The sequence below is a fragment of the Balaenoptera physalus genome, assembly GCF_965194825.1.
Source record: "Balaenoptera physalus genome assembly, chromosome: 18".
NCBI lineage: Eukaryota > Metazoa > Chordata > Mammalia > Artiodactyla > Balaenopteridae > Balaenoptera > Balaenoptera physalus.
In genome coordinates this window covers 444,154-460,477 of record NC_138899.1, presented here as the reverse complement: position 1 = coordinate 460,477, position 16,324 = coordinate 444,154, and the positions used below count along the sequence as shown (strand labels likewise).

General features: G+C 62.5%; 1 protein-coding gene across 1 annotated transcript; it reads left to right on the top strand.

Annotated features, from left to right (window-relative positions):
* Positions 1 to 4,128: 4,128 nt before the first annotated feature.
* Positions 4,129 to 15,694, top strand: GRK1 (G protein-coupled receptor kinase 1; the record flags this gene model as incomplete). Its single annotated transcript, XM_082435344.1, has 7 exons — positions 4,129 to 4,827; positions 6,242 to 6,369; positions 8,300 to 8,457; positions 9,142 to 9,225; positions 11,574 to 11,698; positions 13,680 to 13,881; positions 14,987 to 15,694. The coding sequence occupies 7 exons, from the start codon at positions 4,129 to 4,131 to the stop codon at positions 15,283 to 15,285; spliced, it is 1,695 nt and encodes a 564-aa protein (XP_082291470.1). The 3' UTR covers positions 15,286 to 15,694.
* Between the last annotated feature and the right edge of the window lie 630 nt (positions 15,695 to 16,324).

The window sequence follows — 16,324 nt, the reverse complement described above, 5'->3', positions numbered from 1 at the left end:
GCGGCCTTGGCGGTCCACATGGCTGGGGCACCCACCTCTGAGATTAGGAGGAAAGGGCAGCGCCGGGCACATATGACGTGGCACCGAGGCGTCTTTACAAATATCTAAGTCAGGACCCGACTGAAAGGGTGGGGATTGTATACAAAGAGCTGGGCGTCCATCCATTGTCACTTTCCCTCTGAGGGACCCACGTAGCCAAATTGGAAGTGTTCTTCGGGGATAAAAATAGTGAAAAGCCCTCTAGCCATTATGTTTATTTTCTTTAGGATGATTTAGAGTTTGTCAGCAAAACGAACACCCTAAAATTCAGATGGAATCGCAGCATTTTAGCTTGGACTCATAGTCTCTGAATGGACCAATCGTAGGTATTTTCCTTCACACCGTTCCCCTTCACAGGTTCGGAACTTTAGGGCAGTAAAAACACAGTGTGGCCTTAGGCTGCGGTCTCACCATCCACAGCCTGTGGGTCTGGGACCCCCGCGCCGAGGCCTGAAGACACAGGGTGGGAACTGCTGGGCACAGAATCGGTGCCGCCCTGGTCCGGAAAGTACAGAGACACTCTTGGGACAAGCACAGTATGAATTCTTCCTGGAAGTCTTTGAACGAAATCCTCCACACTTAGTCTCTGAATTCCCAGAAGCATGAGCGTGTGTGCTGAGCTGCACACGCGTTGTCACGATGACCTTCCTGGGACACGTGCCCGTTGGGGGGGGAGGCCTGGGGCGGGGAGGGGGGCCCTGGGCTGCTCAGCGTGTCCCGCGGGACAACGTGGGACGGACGCCCCAAAGAGAGTGAGCTCCGGGCGATGCGGGAGCTCTCCCTTCCTATGCAGGGGGCTCGACTCCCACCCCCCGGCAGCAAGGGACCGGAGCCCACCCCTCCACAGCTGCCGTGGGGTCAGCGGAAGCCCGCGAACACCGAAGGACTGGATGATAGGAAGATTGCCAGCTTTCAACGGATAATCACTCATCAGAGCAAGAACCGGGAAGACCTCCAAATGAAGTTAAAACGAGATGATCAGTAGACGCCAAGCCTGAGGTGACAGGTTCTGAAATCACCTGACAGGTTGTGAAATGCTTCAGCGAGCAATGGTGATTGTGCTTGAAACAAATGGAAAAAGAGAAGTAGAAAGTTTAAGGAAAGAAATAGAAGACACAAAGAAGAACCAAATGGAGATTTTAGATTCAAAAAATACAATAACCAAAATAAAAAGATCAAAGAATGGATTCAGGAGCAGAAGGGAAGGGACAGAGGAAAGAACCACTGACATGGAAGAAAAAACAATAGAAATTTCCGGATTTGAACAATAGAAAGTAGAGCCAGAAAAAAAGTGCCCAGCCTCAGTGACCCGGGGGCCGTAGGAAAGGCCTAACGTCTGCGCCACTGGAGTCCTGCAAGGAGAGAAGAAAGAGCGGGGCTGAGGCGTAAACCTTCCACTTAGAAAACGTTCTTGAAATGACAACTTCATGGAAATGGAGAACAGATTAGTGGTCACCCGGGTTCAGGACAGCGTTTGGGGTGGGAGGGAGGCGGGAGTCTATAAAGGCGGACCGTGGGGTGGGAGGGAGGCGGGAGTCTACAAAGGGGGACCGTGTGGTGTCGGGGGCTCCTGAGCGTTTGCTGTGGTGGCATCGGTATCTGCGCTGTGATCCTGAGCTACAGTTTGGGGAGATGCCACCACTGGGGGACTGGGTGAGGGGTGCAGGGGCCTCTGGGTTATTTCTCATAACTGCACGTGAATCTACAATTCCTCTAAATAAAAACTTTTAAAAAAGGGCCAAATGAGTTTGGGAAGCTCTGCGTACTTGACCCCTCTTAGAGAGCCAAGTTCACTCTTCCATCTCTGAGTCCCGTGATCGGAAACATATTTAACGCCGTTTATCTGAATGCTTCCCACTTCCCCAGGAGGTAGTTCGGCTCAGCGTTAATCCAGTGGGAGTTGCCGTCCTCAGACACCGCCTCTCGCAGGGGCTCCTGACCCGGGCGCCGGCCCCACCCCAGGCCCACCGAGGCAGATCTTTATTTCTCCAGGCGATTCGAGTCCCCGGCACTGCTGGGAGGCGCTGTCTGGGGACACACGGTGAGGGACACACGTAGAAGGGGCTCCAGTCCACAACACGCCTTGGAGCCGGAGCCGCCGACCCGTCTGAACACTGATGGGTTAAAGAAAAGGCAGGAAGGGTTTGAGGAGATCAGCTCAAGGTCGCCTGCTAGTAAGCACCAGGCTGGACGCACCAACCCACCTGCTCAGCTGCAAGTTCTTGTTTCTGCTTCCCCAGCTGCTACACAGAGTCCGCCTGTCTCCTCACACCCACTGGCAGAATCTCACGGCCCTCTCGACCCTCTCCTCCCCGCGTGGAGTTGGTTACCTGGCCTCTTCTGGCTGGGGTGTTCTTCATTTCTGTGGCCCTTCTCTTCCTCTCCTCTCTAAACTGTAACCAACCCCCATCACTTCCTTGTCATTCTTTCCCATACAGGTACCAAGCACCTACTGTGTACTAGAACAAGGCAGACAAGGCCGTACCCAGGTGTGCCCCAGGTGTGCCTCAGGTGTGTCCCAAGTGTCCTCCAGCTGTGTCCCAGCTGTCTCAGGTGTGTCCCAGCTGTGCTCCAGGTATGTCCCAGGTGTGTCTCAGGTGTGCCCCAGGTGTCCTCCAGCTGTGTCCCAGCTGTGCCCCAGCTATGTCCCAGGTGTGTCTCAGGTGTGCCCCAGGTGTCTCAGGTGTGCCCCAGGTGTCCTCCAGCTGTGTCCCAGCTGTGCCCCAGCTATGTCCCAGGTGTGTCTTAGGTGTGCCCCCAGTGTGTCTCAGGTGAGCCCCAGGTATGTCCCAGGTGTGTCTCAGGTGTGCCCCAGGTATGTCCCAGGTGTGTCTCAGGTATCCCCCAGGTGTGCCTCAGGTGTGTCCCAGGTGTCCTCCAGCTGTGTCCCAGCTGTGCCCCAGCTATGTCCCAGGTGTGTCTTAGGTGTGCCCCCAGTGTGTCTCAGGTGAGCCCCAGGTGTGTCCCAGGTGTGTCTCAGGTGTGCCCCAGGTATGTCCCAGGTGTGTCTCAGGTATCCCCCAGGTGTGCCTCAGGTGTGTCCCAGGTGTCCTCCAGCTGTGTCCCAGCTATGCCCCAGCTATGTCCCAGGTGTGTCTTAGGTGTGCCCCCAGTGAGTCTCAGGTGAGCCCCAGGTGGGTCTCAGGTGAGCCTCAGGTGAGCCTCAGGTGTCCCTCAGGTGTGCCCCAGGTATGTCCCAGGTATGTCTCAGGTGTCCCCCAGGTGTGTCTCAGGTGTGCCCTGGTGTGTCCCTGGCCTCTTCGTTCCCTTCTCTCTCCTGCCTCTCTCTGTGTGGGACCTCAGCCTGGGTGTAGCTGGGGTCTCCTGCATCCCCGTCCTAATTTCACCTGAACGTTTCTCTTGGCGTTTCTCCTCCACCAGCCAGCGCAGCCCAGGTGAGGGCAGGGGGCTGATGTGAAGCTAATCCCTCGGCAAGGGCCGGGGTTACCTTAGGTCATCAGAGCCACCAGCATGACGCAGCTGCTCTCAGTGTCAGCTCAGGACAAATGTTGGTCCTCACATACTGACCAGTCCCCTGGCCAGGGGTCTCACCCGTGGACGCCCAGAAAGCCTATTCCTAAACTCCTACCATCAGCTGGTTTTATTCTCACTCGCGGGTTTTCTGAAGAAAAAATGACACATAGCAGGGAAAACACCAGCCATCTTTGTGACTTAAGGTTTCTCCTGGGCCCCTCCCTTCAGCTGGGCCCCGTGTCCCCACCAGGAAACAGGCGGAGGGTCCAGCTCATCTGCTTGGGCCAGCGGGCCAGACGGGGAGGCTCGGGGCTCCTGCGCGCTGGGCCTGGGGCCAGGTGTGTCCTTCCCCGTGGGAAGGAGCGGGGCAGGGTGGCCCGTCTAATCCGTCTGCGAGCGGCTTAGGGATTGTCTTTTTCTGGCACCTGCTCCCGCCCTGCGTGTCCTCCACTCCGGCCGGGATCTCGCCCGAGCTGTGTCAGCTGGCTTCCTGGGGCTCCCGGTGCCCGGCCAGCCTCCTGTCCCCAGAGGGCGGGGACGGGCCACAGGCCAAGGGCAGTGGGTTAGGCCGGCTTGGGACGTGGGAGCCGGACGCGGAGGGAGGCCGGCGCCGGGATGGATTTCGGGTCCCTGGAGACGGTGGTGGCCAACTCGGCCTTCATCGCTGCCCGCGCCAGCTTCGACGCGAGCAGCGGCCCGACCTCCCGGGACAGGAAGTACTTGGCCCGGCTCAAGCTGCCCCCGCTGTCCAAGTGCGAGGCGCTCCAGGCGAGCCTGGACCTGGGCTTCGAGAGTGTGTGCTCGGAGCAGCCCATCGGCAAGCGGCTCTTCCAGCAGTTCCTGCAGGCCCACGAGCAGCACGTGCCGGCCCTGGGGCTCTGGAGGGACGTCGAGGACTATGACACTGCCGATGACGACCTCCGGCCGCAGAAGGCCCAGGCCATCCGGGCCGAGTACCTGGACCCCCAGGCCAAGCTCTTCTGCGGCTTCCTGGACGAGGAGACGGCGGCGCAGGCCCGGGAGGGGCCGGCGGGGGCCGGGGCCGGGCTCTTCCAGCCCCTCCTGTGGGCCACCCTGGCGCACCTGAGCCAGGCCCCCTTCCAGCAGTACCTGGACAGCCTGTACTTCCAGCGCTTCCTGCAGTGGAAGTGGCTGGAGGCCCAGCCTGTGGGCGAGGACTGGTTCCTGGACTTCAGGGTCCTGGGGCGGGGCGGCTTCGGGGAGGTGTCTGCCTGCCAGATGAAGGCCACCGGGAAGATGTACGCGTGCAAAAAGCTGAACAAGAAGCGGCTGAAGAAGAGGAAGGGCTACAAGGTGGGCCGCCGAGGCATCGGGGGGCGGGTAGGGGCTGGGGCGTCCTGGGCCGGCTCACCCCGTGGTGGGCGCCCCCGCCGTGCGGCCCTGGGCGGGGTCGGTCCCCCGCGCCCCCTCGTCGAGTCCGCCTGTCTGCCTGGCGGCCAAGGCCCTGGCTCGGAGCGGCAGGTGCCGGCGGTGCTCGGATGCTCGGCTTGTCCAGCCGCTCTAAACCACCAGCCTCGGTGCCCGGGACGGGCGGGGTCCGCCGCGCCCCTCCTTGCAGGGCGGCCCTGCGTGGCTGGCGCGGGTCCTGTGCCGCACGGCACCACGCCTCTCGGCTTGTCACCAGGGCCACGCGCTGCAGCAGCCGGTGTCAGGGAGGCTGCTGGGATGAGTGCCCAGATGCTTTACTCTGACTTTCTGGAACTTTCCCTGGCTTGTGCTGTGAGGAGGCTGCAGGGGGAGTCTCCCCGGGGCTGGTGTGGGGAGGCCCCGAGGTGCCCGCGTGCAGCGCTGTCTGGGCCGGGGGTTGGGGGTGGCGGAAGCAGCTGCTCTGAGCGGCGCCCACCCTCCCTCTGGCATCAGGCTCCGCTCGGGCGGGATCAGCCAAAGCTGCTTAAGCTCCAGCCGCGCGTTCTGCCTGCGTGGGCTTCCCTCCCGTTCCCGCTGCACGGAACAGATCATGCTGGGGGCAAACAGCAGCTACCCCAGCGCACCCCACCCCGGGGCCCCTCGATGGTGCTCTGCCTGATGGCCTTTGGGGGCAGCAGTTACCTTCAGGACCAATCTACCTGCAATCTGAATCCAACTGTTAGGGTATTAAGCCTCTCTTCTCCCGAGTTCAGGAAACTTATCTAACTTTTACAAAGTAAAATTTTCCCACGCAGGGGGTAGAAAGGGCTTGTCAACATCAAGAACTCCTCCTTCAAAAGGGCTCTTTCTCCTTACCCAACACAGCTTTCAAAAGCACGTTAAATGGACTTCATGGGCTCTTAAAATAAATATAGAAAATGAACAGGGATGCGGGGTGGCTTGAAAAGGTGCTGTTCAGAGGCCTGGATGGGAGGAGAGGGGCTGGGATTGCAGCAGGAAGAGCTGGAAGGGAAGGTCAGTGCCGACAGGCTGCCTGGGGACCTGCCGGGACCCTCAGCCCCATTTCTAAGGCTGGTTGCCAGGAGCCCTCTTGCTGGCGGCCCTAGGAACCCCGAAGTCCTCTGCATGTGACGGGTTCCCAGGCCCTATCTTGTCTCTGTGAAACGGGGCATGTGAGGCATGTCTCTAAGTTATCTGCAATTGCTCTGTACAGCCACTTTTAAAATATACCGGCAACTCTGATTCTGTTTTATCGCGACATTTTCTGGTTTGTGGAACTTGGCCCTTTTTGGCAATATCACTTTCCCGCCTAACCCTGGGCTCTTACCCTGCTTTCCAGGGCGCGATGGTGGAGAAGAAGATTCTCGCCAAAGTCCACAGCAGGTTCATCGTGTCTCTGGCCTATGCGTTCGAAACCAAAACCGACCTCTGTCTGGTGATGACCATCATGAATGGAGGCGACATAAGGTAAGCGCTTCTCTCTCCGATGTAGGAGCAGGATGGGAGGGCCCACGCGGCCGAGTGTGCAGAGGGGCTCTCTGGGGCCCCGGGGGCTGCTTCCCACGTGCTGAGAACGTGGTGATAAAGGCAAGAAGCCCGGTCCCCATCTGAGCCCTCCTCTTTGTCGTCGGATTGCTGGTCCTCGAAACGATGTGTCCTCAGTCCCAGCGAAGTGCAGGAGCCCTGGGGGAGGTGGCCTAAGCTCTCTAGTCGTGGGCCCGTCCTGTGGGCCTCGGGTTCATGTGGACGGCGGGGTGAACGGTGTGGGCAGCAGGGCGTGTGGAGCTGTGAATCGAGTGCTAGTGGACGGGTGGGTAAAGGGGTGGGAGGGGGCCTCAAGCGGGGTGAGGGCCGTGCTTCAGGAGGGATGGCAAACGAAGACAAACTTCGTCAACGACGCACTCTGGGGGTGGTGGCAGAGAGGAAGCACCGCGTGGCCGACTCTGGGAGCTGTGGCTTGGCCATCCACCGCAGGGAGAACCAGAGGGCGTCATCGCCCTACGGGGCCTGGGTTTGCCGGAGACCTGAGGGCCCGGCCCTGGGCTCCCAGAAGAAGTTGGATCACTGGCTCTCAGAGGGGAAAAGACCCACGTGCCAGCTGGGCAACACGGCCGCTCTTGCCCCAGCGTGCTGGTCTGTAAAATGGGGATAGAGATGAGATACTGGTGTTCCGAGGTTGCTGTGGAGAGTCAGCTAACACACTTGAGACACTTAGACGACTCGCACGGCCCTCACACAAGGGGGCCGTCGCTGTGCCTCTGTTCTCGGGCCTGGGTTTGCCTGCATTGAAACTCTGCCAGGTGAGCTTGGGGCCAGGTGTTGGCCCCATTTTTCCAGGTGAGGCTCTGAGGCCCTGACTGAGCCACCTGTGCAAGATCACGGAGGAGGAGCGAAGGGTCTGGAAAGCGCAAATAGCACGAGCTGGAGAGCGGAGAGAGCGTGACGCTTTACTCGCCTACCCTGCCCTGCACTGTGCTGGGCCGTGACGCTGTGCTATGCTGTACATGCTACTGTATTCCACTGCACTATATATACTACATTGTATCGACACTGCACTACCCTGCACTACGCTGTACTGCACTACCTCAGGCGGTATACCGTACTGTGCTGCACCATGCTGCACTACTTTACCCCGTCCTATACTGCATTGTACTATAGTACACCGTACGTGCTACTGTACCGCGCTGCGTTGTACTACCCCACACTGTACTACAGGACACTGTAGTAAAATGTACATGTAGCATAAAAGCCATTCATGCTGTTGCTTCGGCTGGCGTGAGGGTTTCTCTCTTGTTTTCTTCGAGATTACTGGCCTGCCTCTCCTCTCCCTGGTTGTTCTCTAGTTTAAATACTTTGCTTGTTAGGTTTTGCGTCTCTGTACAACGTGACAGGGAAACGGGAGATGGGAGAGTCTGGGAGGCCGGGGGGCGTCCTCTGAGGGCCCGCCGGGGAGTCTGTGTGTCTCTGGGGAAACGGCCCACATGCCTCCTGGGCTCTGGGTCAGCCGCTCACTTTGGATGGGATGTGGGCTGGCCACGTGGCCCGCCTTCGCCTCCCTCTGCCTGGCTCCTTCACCGGTGGCTATAAAATGGCCTTGGGGCCTGTTTCCCTGTTCTCTCCCCGTGGGCCGGGGCAGGGGAGGTGGGGTGGGGACAGCTGCTCTGCCTTGCCCCTGTAATAGCTGTGCTGAGGGGCTGTGAGGACACAGACACCAGTGGCCGGTGGCCGCGGGCCCCTCAGGCTGGACGCCGAGGCTGAAATGACGGACGCTTTGCCGACACAACGTGGGATTCGGAGGCCTCAACGCTTTCCCGAGATTTTACTTCCCATCAAAACCGTGGGCACGCAGCTTCTGGTTGTGCCAGAGAAGCACAGGCTCCATGTGGTCTGCCCCCAGGTACCACATCTACAACGTGGACGAGGAGAACCCCGGCTTCCAGGAGCCGCGCGCCATCTTCTACACGGCCCAGATCATCAGCGGCCTGGAGCACCTGCACCAGCGGGGTATCATCTACCGAGACCTCAAGCCCGAGAACGTGCTCCTGGACGATGACGGTGAGGCGGCCTCCCCTCCCGGCCTCCCCTCGCCCTGCTCACCTCTGTAGCCTGCTTGGTCATCGGTAGGGGAGGGACCAGCTTTGATAGATGTTCGTTATAGTTTTACGGCACCAAGACACACCTCAAGTTTGTTCAGCTATTTTGTGACCACATGGAATTATCCCCGAGGGAGATTATTAACGGGCTTTGGTGAAATCTGGTGCATGGCTAGGCGCCCAGGGCAACAGGGAGTTAGTCCAGGATGCCAGAGGGTGTGGAACTATTAGTAAACAGCTAACGGTTATGGCTGAGTCCCCACTCGATCACTTAGCTTGCTGTCTTCGTGAGGAGTCAAACTGGGATTCTCGTCAGGAAATAACCCCCAAGACTGAGGTTCCCGTTAAGTCCCTTTAGAGCCCCCCTTCCCTCCCCATCACAGGTCAGACGGACACACTGGTGCCCCAAAGGCCATTGCTGCAGAGCTCGGGGAAGACAGAGCCACGAGGAGGCTGGCTTTAGGGGGATTATGCCCCGGATTCCAGCTGCGAGCGCTGCTGGGACCCTCGGTCCCTCCGCAGTCTGAGCGGGGAGCGGCGGCCCCTGTGTGTGTGTGCCATGCTCGTGCACGTGTGTGTGTCCAGGAACCCCAGGGGCCTTTGTTTGTGGAGCCGCGTGTGACCTGAGCCCATGTTTGTTCTCCAGGCAACATCCGAATTTCTGACCTTGGGCTGGCCGTGGAGCTGAAGGAAGGGCAGACCAAGACCAAGGGCTTCGCGGGGACGCCAGGTTAGGGCCTGAGAGCCGGGGCGAGGGCAGCCGCTATGGGGGGCGAAGGGGACGAGGCCCGGGGTCCTGGGGTCCCGTGGCCTGGGGTGGGCGTCACAGTGAGGGCTGGGGCTTGTCGGCAAGATGCTCCCTCATCCCTCCCCTCTCAGGGTGAGACCGGGGGACCGGCACCCACGCAGGGATGACCCCCGACCCCCTGAACAATCACTCCTTGTTTGTCACGCGTGCCCTCTGTGACGGAAGCTCCCCGGTGCCGGCCACGGGCAGAGCCTGGGGCTCTGCACTGAGGGAAGCAGCACAGAGGCAGGGTGGGTGGGCAGGGCCTGGCAGGTGCTCAGCTGTGAGATGCCCCCTGGACTGTGCGTGTGTCTGTGTGTGTGACTGTGCACGTGTGCGTCTGTGTGTCTGTGTGCATGTGCGTGCCTGGCGTCTCCTGTCCCCACCTCATCTCCTCTCACCCCCAGGCAGGTGGGCGCAGAGAAGAGGCATCCGAGCGGGAGAGGGGGGGCAGGGGGCGCTGGTGCCCGCCGCAGGGGCCGGGGTGACAGCCAGGCTCGCGCTCACACACGGTGCGGCAGACGCTCCGAGCACGCTGCGCTCCTGATGGCCGGGTTTTCTGTAGGACTTCTTAGCAGATCTGCTTCTTCCCTGTTTGCCCGGCTTCGGGGAGAAAGAGCTGCTCCTGGGACTTGGGCCGCTTGGGTCTTGCTTTGTCCCTGAAGCCCCCATCCTGCGCTTTGGGCTCCTTTTGGGGTTGTGCCTGTTGCCACGGTGGGTCTGTCTCATCTGCGGCTCTGTTTGGGAAGAGGTCCTGTCGTGAATTTTCCGGATCCTCTGAGGTTCCTCTCCAGGGCGTGAGCGTGTGAGCGAAATGCCGCTCGCCTGTTCCTGGCTGATCGGGTCCAGGGTTGGAGTCGGTGGACCTGGGGTGTCACCGGCCCTGCTTGCACGAGGTCCGACCGGCCGCTAGGGGGCGCCCAGGCTTTGCCGCGGCTGCTGAGCGGCTCTGAGCCCTGGACGGGGGGCTCTGCCGCGGGCTGTGCTGGCCTGTGTGTTTGGGGTCAGGCGGCGCGGGGGCCTCAAGCAGTGGCAGCAGAGGCTGGGGTCGGTGTGAGTTAGGAGGTGGGGCGTCCAGCGAAGGCTCGGGGAGCCCTCCGTGCCCTCTCCCCTGGCCCCCCTGCTCCCTCCAGCCCAGGTCCCCAGAGCCGAGCCTCCGCCCCCGGTTCAGCCGCAGTCCACCCGGAGGGGCACTTGCTGTGCCAGCACTGCGGGGCTCGGGGGAGACGCCTAGACCGAGGCTGCGTTCACTCACCCACTGCCCGCTCGTGCCGTCTTTCACACGAAAAAGATTCATCGTCGCCGCGTGAGACCCCGGGAGACAGATGTGTCACTGGGTCCCAGCGGGTGGAGCAGACTGGAGGGGCCAGCGGGCTATTTGCTGCAGGGATGTGGCGTCTCTGTGGTCGGCGGGCCCTCCTCTCGGGCCCATTTTCACGGAGAAGTTGTGGTTGGTGGGACGTGTCTTTCTCCAGAGTCTGAGCCGTCTGGCCAGCACTGTAATCCCTGAAAAGAGGCTGTGTTCAGGGCCAGGGGGTTCTTTGGAACTTGACTCCTGTAACCTCCGGGAGAATGTCCTGTGGCCACAGCAGCGTGGCCCGTGTTATCCAGCCATGTCCCTCCTGGGAACTTGCCGCGAACACACGTAAACGCTGAAGGACCAGGCAGGGCTGGAAACAAAAGGACACGCTCAGCTTTGCCTTTGGGGGGGTGTCTAGTCATCTGAGCACAGAAGTCACCCCGGCGCCCAGCCTCAACTACCTACTCGGCCCCGGGGGAGTGGACCATGGGCCCCAGATGCTGCCCGTCTACCCTTCCCACGTGCTGGGCTGGCCTCTGCACAGGGCACAAAGGGAAGGAGGCTGGAGCTGGTTCTCAGGGTGTCCCCTTCAGCCTGCAGGGCCCAGCACGTGGCCCCGACTCCCCAGAAGTGGAGCGCACGGGCCACTGGGGGTCCAGACCGCTCTTAGGAGCATCGGGGCTTCAGCCTCTCCTTTTGTGCCCTTTCGGGCCTGAGCGCCTGCCTCTGACCACAGGTCCTGCGTGAGCCTCAGACACTGGCTCTGTCCGCCATGGGCTCCACAGTGGGGCTGAGACCCACCCTGGGTGGAGGGGGCTCCTGCCAGGGATGGCTGTGCCCAAGGGGACACTCACAACCGGGGGAGCGCTTCCTGGTGGGTGGGCGCGGGGCAGCCCCGCGTGTCCCGGCGCGAGGACCGTGCTGGGTTCCGGGGAGACGGGAGGTGCGTGCCGGGTGCTGGTCTCCGAGTCGCGCTGTGCTCCTGTCGCAGGCTTCATGGCCCCGGAGCTCTTGCGGGGTGAGGAGTACGACTTTGCCGTGGATTACTTCTCCCTGGGGGTCACGCTGTATGAGATGATCGCGGCCAGAGGCCCTTTCCGAGCCCGCGGAGAGAAGGTAGGAGGTGGCCAGCGGTGTCCCTGCAGCTGAGCTGGCATCAGCTCCGTGTGTGTGTGTGTGTGTGTGTGTGTGTGTGTGTGTGTGTGCGCGCGTGTGTGCGTGTGTGTGTGTGTGTGCGCGTGCGTGCGTGCGTGTGTGTGTGTGTGTGCGCGTGTGTGCGTGTGTGTGTGTGCGTGTCATAGGAGCAGGGTCCCCTCAGGACCTGGTGACCCTCCTTGTTGGGGTCACAGGAGCAGTGTCCCCCAGCTGACCTGGTGACCTTCCCTTCGGGGACCACTAGGCTTCTCATGGTGCACATGGTGACCTCATCTCCTGGGTCTCCGTGCGCCAAGGAGCGTGTCAGGAGAAGAGGAGCCTGGACCATCCCCCAAGCCCCGCCCCCACGAGCAGCGCTCGCTCTGGGGGGCGTGGCTCACCCGCTGGCGGCCTCCCTGCCCTTCCCGGAGGCCAGCGCTCGCCTCCCCGGGTGCTGAGCTGCAGGCCCTGCTCCAGGCCCGGCCGCTTCCCTGGACGTCCTGGGGGCAGCGGGCACAGGGGGTGGCCGTGCTGGGGCCCTGCCTCCCGCGCCCCCCGCCTCCTGTCCGCGTGGCGGCCCCACGTCTCCCCGGGGAGCTCTGCCCAGCCCAGCAGAACCGCGAATAGGTGTCGTTCAGAGCCCCCACCACTGTTCACAACAAAAGGAGCAAAGCAGCCCCTTCCCTGGACCCCGCGCTGACTCTGCTCGGAGCTGAGGCTGTCTGTGGGGCAGGCGTGAGGGGCTGAGGAGGGAGGCCTGCTGTGAACCGTACTTTAGACGTGGCCCCTCGCTCGTCCATGCTCACGGCCCCTCGGCCTGCCTGGAGGTCACAGCCATCAGTTTCTTCTGCTGGACCTCCCCGAGGGCCCCCGCCCAGTCCCCGCTCCTTTCCTGACATAGTTGTGGGGACAGTCCGGTCTCCAGTCCCCCGAGAGTGAGAGCCCCTCCCCTGACTAACGCGAAGGGTCGCTCTGTGCGTCTGCACCTCTGCCTCGGGCTCCAGCAACGGGTCTCTCCCGACCTCAGCTCAGAAGAGCAGGGTAAAGCAGCACAGTGTGGGGTCCACGTTGCCCTCAGGCCACCATACGAGCGCCACCTCAGAGCCCTGGCGGAGCCCACGGCCCTGACAGGACCCCTGTTTTCTGGTGAAAATGAGCAGGAGGAGATTTCATGAGAAAGTGAACCGTCGTGGTCTGTCCATCCTCTGGTCCATCCGTGGTCCCTGCGTTCCATGGTCCATCCGTGGTCCCTGCATTCCATGGTCCATCCGTGGCCCCTTCATTCTATGGCCCGTCTCTGGGTCATGCCTTCTGTGGTCCATCTTCAGGGCATCTGTGGTCCCTCCATTCTGTGGTCCACCCGAGGTCCCTGTGTTCGATGGGAAGGAACCTCGGGTACACCCATGACACGGACAGGTCTCAAACTCACCACTGAATGAAAGGATCTGGCCCCGGAAGAGTGACTCTGGATGATCCCACTTCCGTGAAGTTTTAGGACGTTTCAGGAAGGGCAAATCTGACTGACAGGGAGAGGAAATGGGCAGCGTTTGGTTGAGGTGGGGCTGGAGACTTTCGGGCTGATTGTCGGGGAGCTCCCTGGGGATGGATCCACTGGAAGTGAATTTTGTGGTCTGGAAGTCACGTTCGGGAAAGCTGGTCTGGACTAAGGCTCCATGGACCCTGTGGGCGTCTGCCCTTGGCGAACCTCTGCCACCTCGCCGGGCAAGCTGGGGGGGGTGGTCGTGGGAGTGCAAGGTGTCCACCTTCAGGGTCTCACGCCCTGACCAGTGACACTGAGCCCTTAAGTGCTAACACGCGGGAGGGGGGCGTCAGGCACCCCCGAGAGCAGGGCCGGCCGGGCCCACGGAGCTGCCGTGTCCGGAGCTGCCGTGGCAGCTGGGGCGACGCGGGTGGGCCTGGCCGGGGTGTGACGTGGGCTGACGGCGCTGTGTCCGCCGTGCAGGTGGAGAACAAGGAGCTGAAGCAGCGGGTCCTGGAGGAGGTGGTCACCTACCCCGACAAGTTCAGCCAGGCCAGCAAGGACTTCTGCGAGGCGCTGCTGCAGAAGGACCCCGAGAGGCGCCTGGGGTTCAGGGACGGCTCCTGTGATGGGCTCCGCGCCAGCCCGCTCTTCAGGGACATCAACTGGCGGCAGCTGGAGGCCGGTACTGTCCGCGTGTGGGAGCTGGGGCTGGGGGCTCCTGGGCGACCCTCGCTGGCCGCCCCGTCCCGTTGGCGTTCGGCAGCTTAGCGTGAGGTTGGGGGGCGGGCGGCCTGGGCGGACCCCCCCCCCCCCCGAGCATCCTCTGCCCCCGATGACACCACCGTCCCTGTTCCCTGCTCATCCCAGCGCGCCCAGGACTGGATGTTCACGGGGTGGGTCTCCTGGGGACCCGAGGAGGCGGCGAGGGTTGGATGGGGTGTGTGGGAAACACCTGTGAGCTGAAGATCTGAACCCGCTGTCAGGCGTTTCCTTGAAGGAGCCCGTGATCCAAGTTGAGGCGGGATTTCTCCAGCCGTCGTTCCACCAGCGTCTGCTGTCATGTCGCGTGCAAGCTAGTGTGTGCGAGTGTGTCTGTGCACGCGTGTCTGCAGGAGAGAAGCGTGGCACCCACCACACCCACCAGAACCCACACCCAGGAAGTGCGAGCCTGTGACCTCACGGCCCGATGCCCCAGTAGGAGAAGTTTCTTTGGTGGGGAAGGGTCAGGGCAGTGGCAGCCCCGGCTGATCTGAAGGTGCCGGGCGCCAGGGTGAGCTGCCCAGACCAGCCCCAGGCCCAGGGAGGTCAGGCAGCCCGAGCGAGCGGTCAGGACCGGGGAAGCCGGAGCCGGATTGAGTCCCGAGGCCACAGGGTCTGTGCCGAGGAGGGACGGGGTGAAGGCACAGGGAGTTCAGTTCTAAGCACGTTGTGATTGAGGTGTAGACCTGCAGATGGGGAGGCCGGCACTGGGGCTGGGGGGTCTGCAGAGACGGTGGGCACGGCGGCGTCGGGGGCAGTGCAGCCAAGGGCCCGCCGACCCTCATGACGGGGCTTCTGGGCAGGGCGGAGGGGGCGCAGATAGGGGCTGGCTTCTGGCAACGTGTGTCCAGACCGGACTCTGAGTCTCCAGCCTGGCTCAGCGCCCTGTGGCGGGTGTCGCTCTCCTCGTCACCGCCAGGGCCGCATGAGGGGCAGCGGCCCTGCTGGCTGAGCGGAGGCTCTCGGCACGCGGCCGCCTCCTTCCGCTGGCTGGCCCTTCACGCCCCGTGTCTTCCGTCCTCTCACAGGGATGCTGACCCCCCCCTTCGTCCCAGACTCCAGGACTGTCTATGCAAAGAACATCCAGGACGTGGGTGCCTTTTCCACAGTCAGGGGCGTGGCCTTTGACAAAGAGGACACAGAATTCTTCCAGGAATTCGCCACCGGCACCTGCCCCATCCCTTGGCAGGAGGAGATGATCGAGAAGGGCATCTTTGGGGACCTGAACGTGTGGCGGCCTGACGGGCAGATGCCCGACGACATGAAGGGGATCTCCGTGCAGGAGGCGGCCCCCTCGTCCAAGTCGGGGTTGTGTCTGGTTTGCTAGACCAGCTGCAGCGCCTCGTGGGTCAGCTGAGCCCCTCCCGCCAGGCCGCCGCATGGCTGTGGCCCGGCGCTCAGCACAGGCAGGACAGAGGAGGCCGGTCCAGCCAGGCCTCCCGCGCAGGGTCAGGAGCGCCAGCAGTAAATAGTCCACCTCTTTTGCACCCTTTCACTCAAACAGGATCCAGTGGTCCCGGGACGGAATGCACCAGCGACGCTTGGCTCTCCAGGCCCTGGAGCGGACATGCAAGCTGGCGGCGGCTTGGGCGGCGAGAGTGAAGACTCGGTTCGGGTTTCCTGGCACCTCAGCTGCAGCTTCGCAGGCCCCTTCGCCTTCCCTGGGCTGGTTCAGAGGTCGGCAAACCCCAGCCTGTGGGCTTGCGGGCTCCGCTGAGAGGCCCGGACTGTGCGCCTGGCCCCGCCCCTAGCCGGCGGGTCACTGCCGGGGCTGGGCTGGTCCCCACCCGCACGTTGGGGATGCCATCTCCACGTCTGCCGGTGCTGAGTCTCCAGCGGGGTCCCCTTGCCGGCCGGGGCCCAGGTGTCCGGGAGGAGGGGAAGGCCCAGGGGCCTGGGGGTGAGGCTGACCGCGGCAGTCACCCCCCTTGGCTTCTCCTCATCCCGAGACCATCTCCAGTTGATGACAACTGGACACAAGCTGCCCGCCCCCAGCAGACAGGCCGGGCCAGCGGCTCTCTCCCCCCACCCGGCACCTGCTTCCCACCCCGACTCTGCCTCTTGGCCTGCAAGACCTGGCCCTCTCCTGGTCTCCCTCCTGGGGCCAGCTTTGGGCTGGTCTTGCTACGTGGGGTTAGCTGCCTGGCGGCCAGGCGCAGTGCCCTCCCTTTCCTGAGCGCCTCTGCCCTCCGAGTGCCATGCTGGGAGTGGTAGCACCCCTGCCGTCTGCCCCCCCAGCAGCCTCGGGAGAGGAGGGACCCCGAGGAGCGCGACCTTGGGGGCTGCGGCTTAGCCACCTGGGACCAGGGGCCGCGCTGGCCTGGAGCCACGGCAGGGGGCTGGCCCTGGGCTGCTGTGGGCTCAGA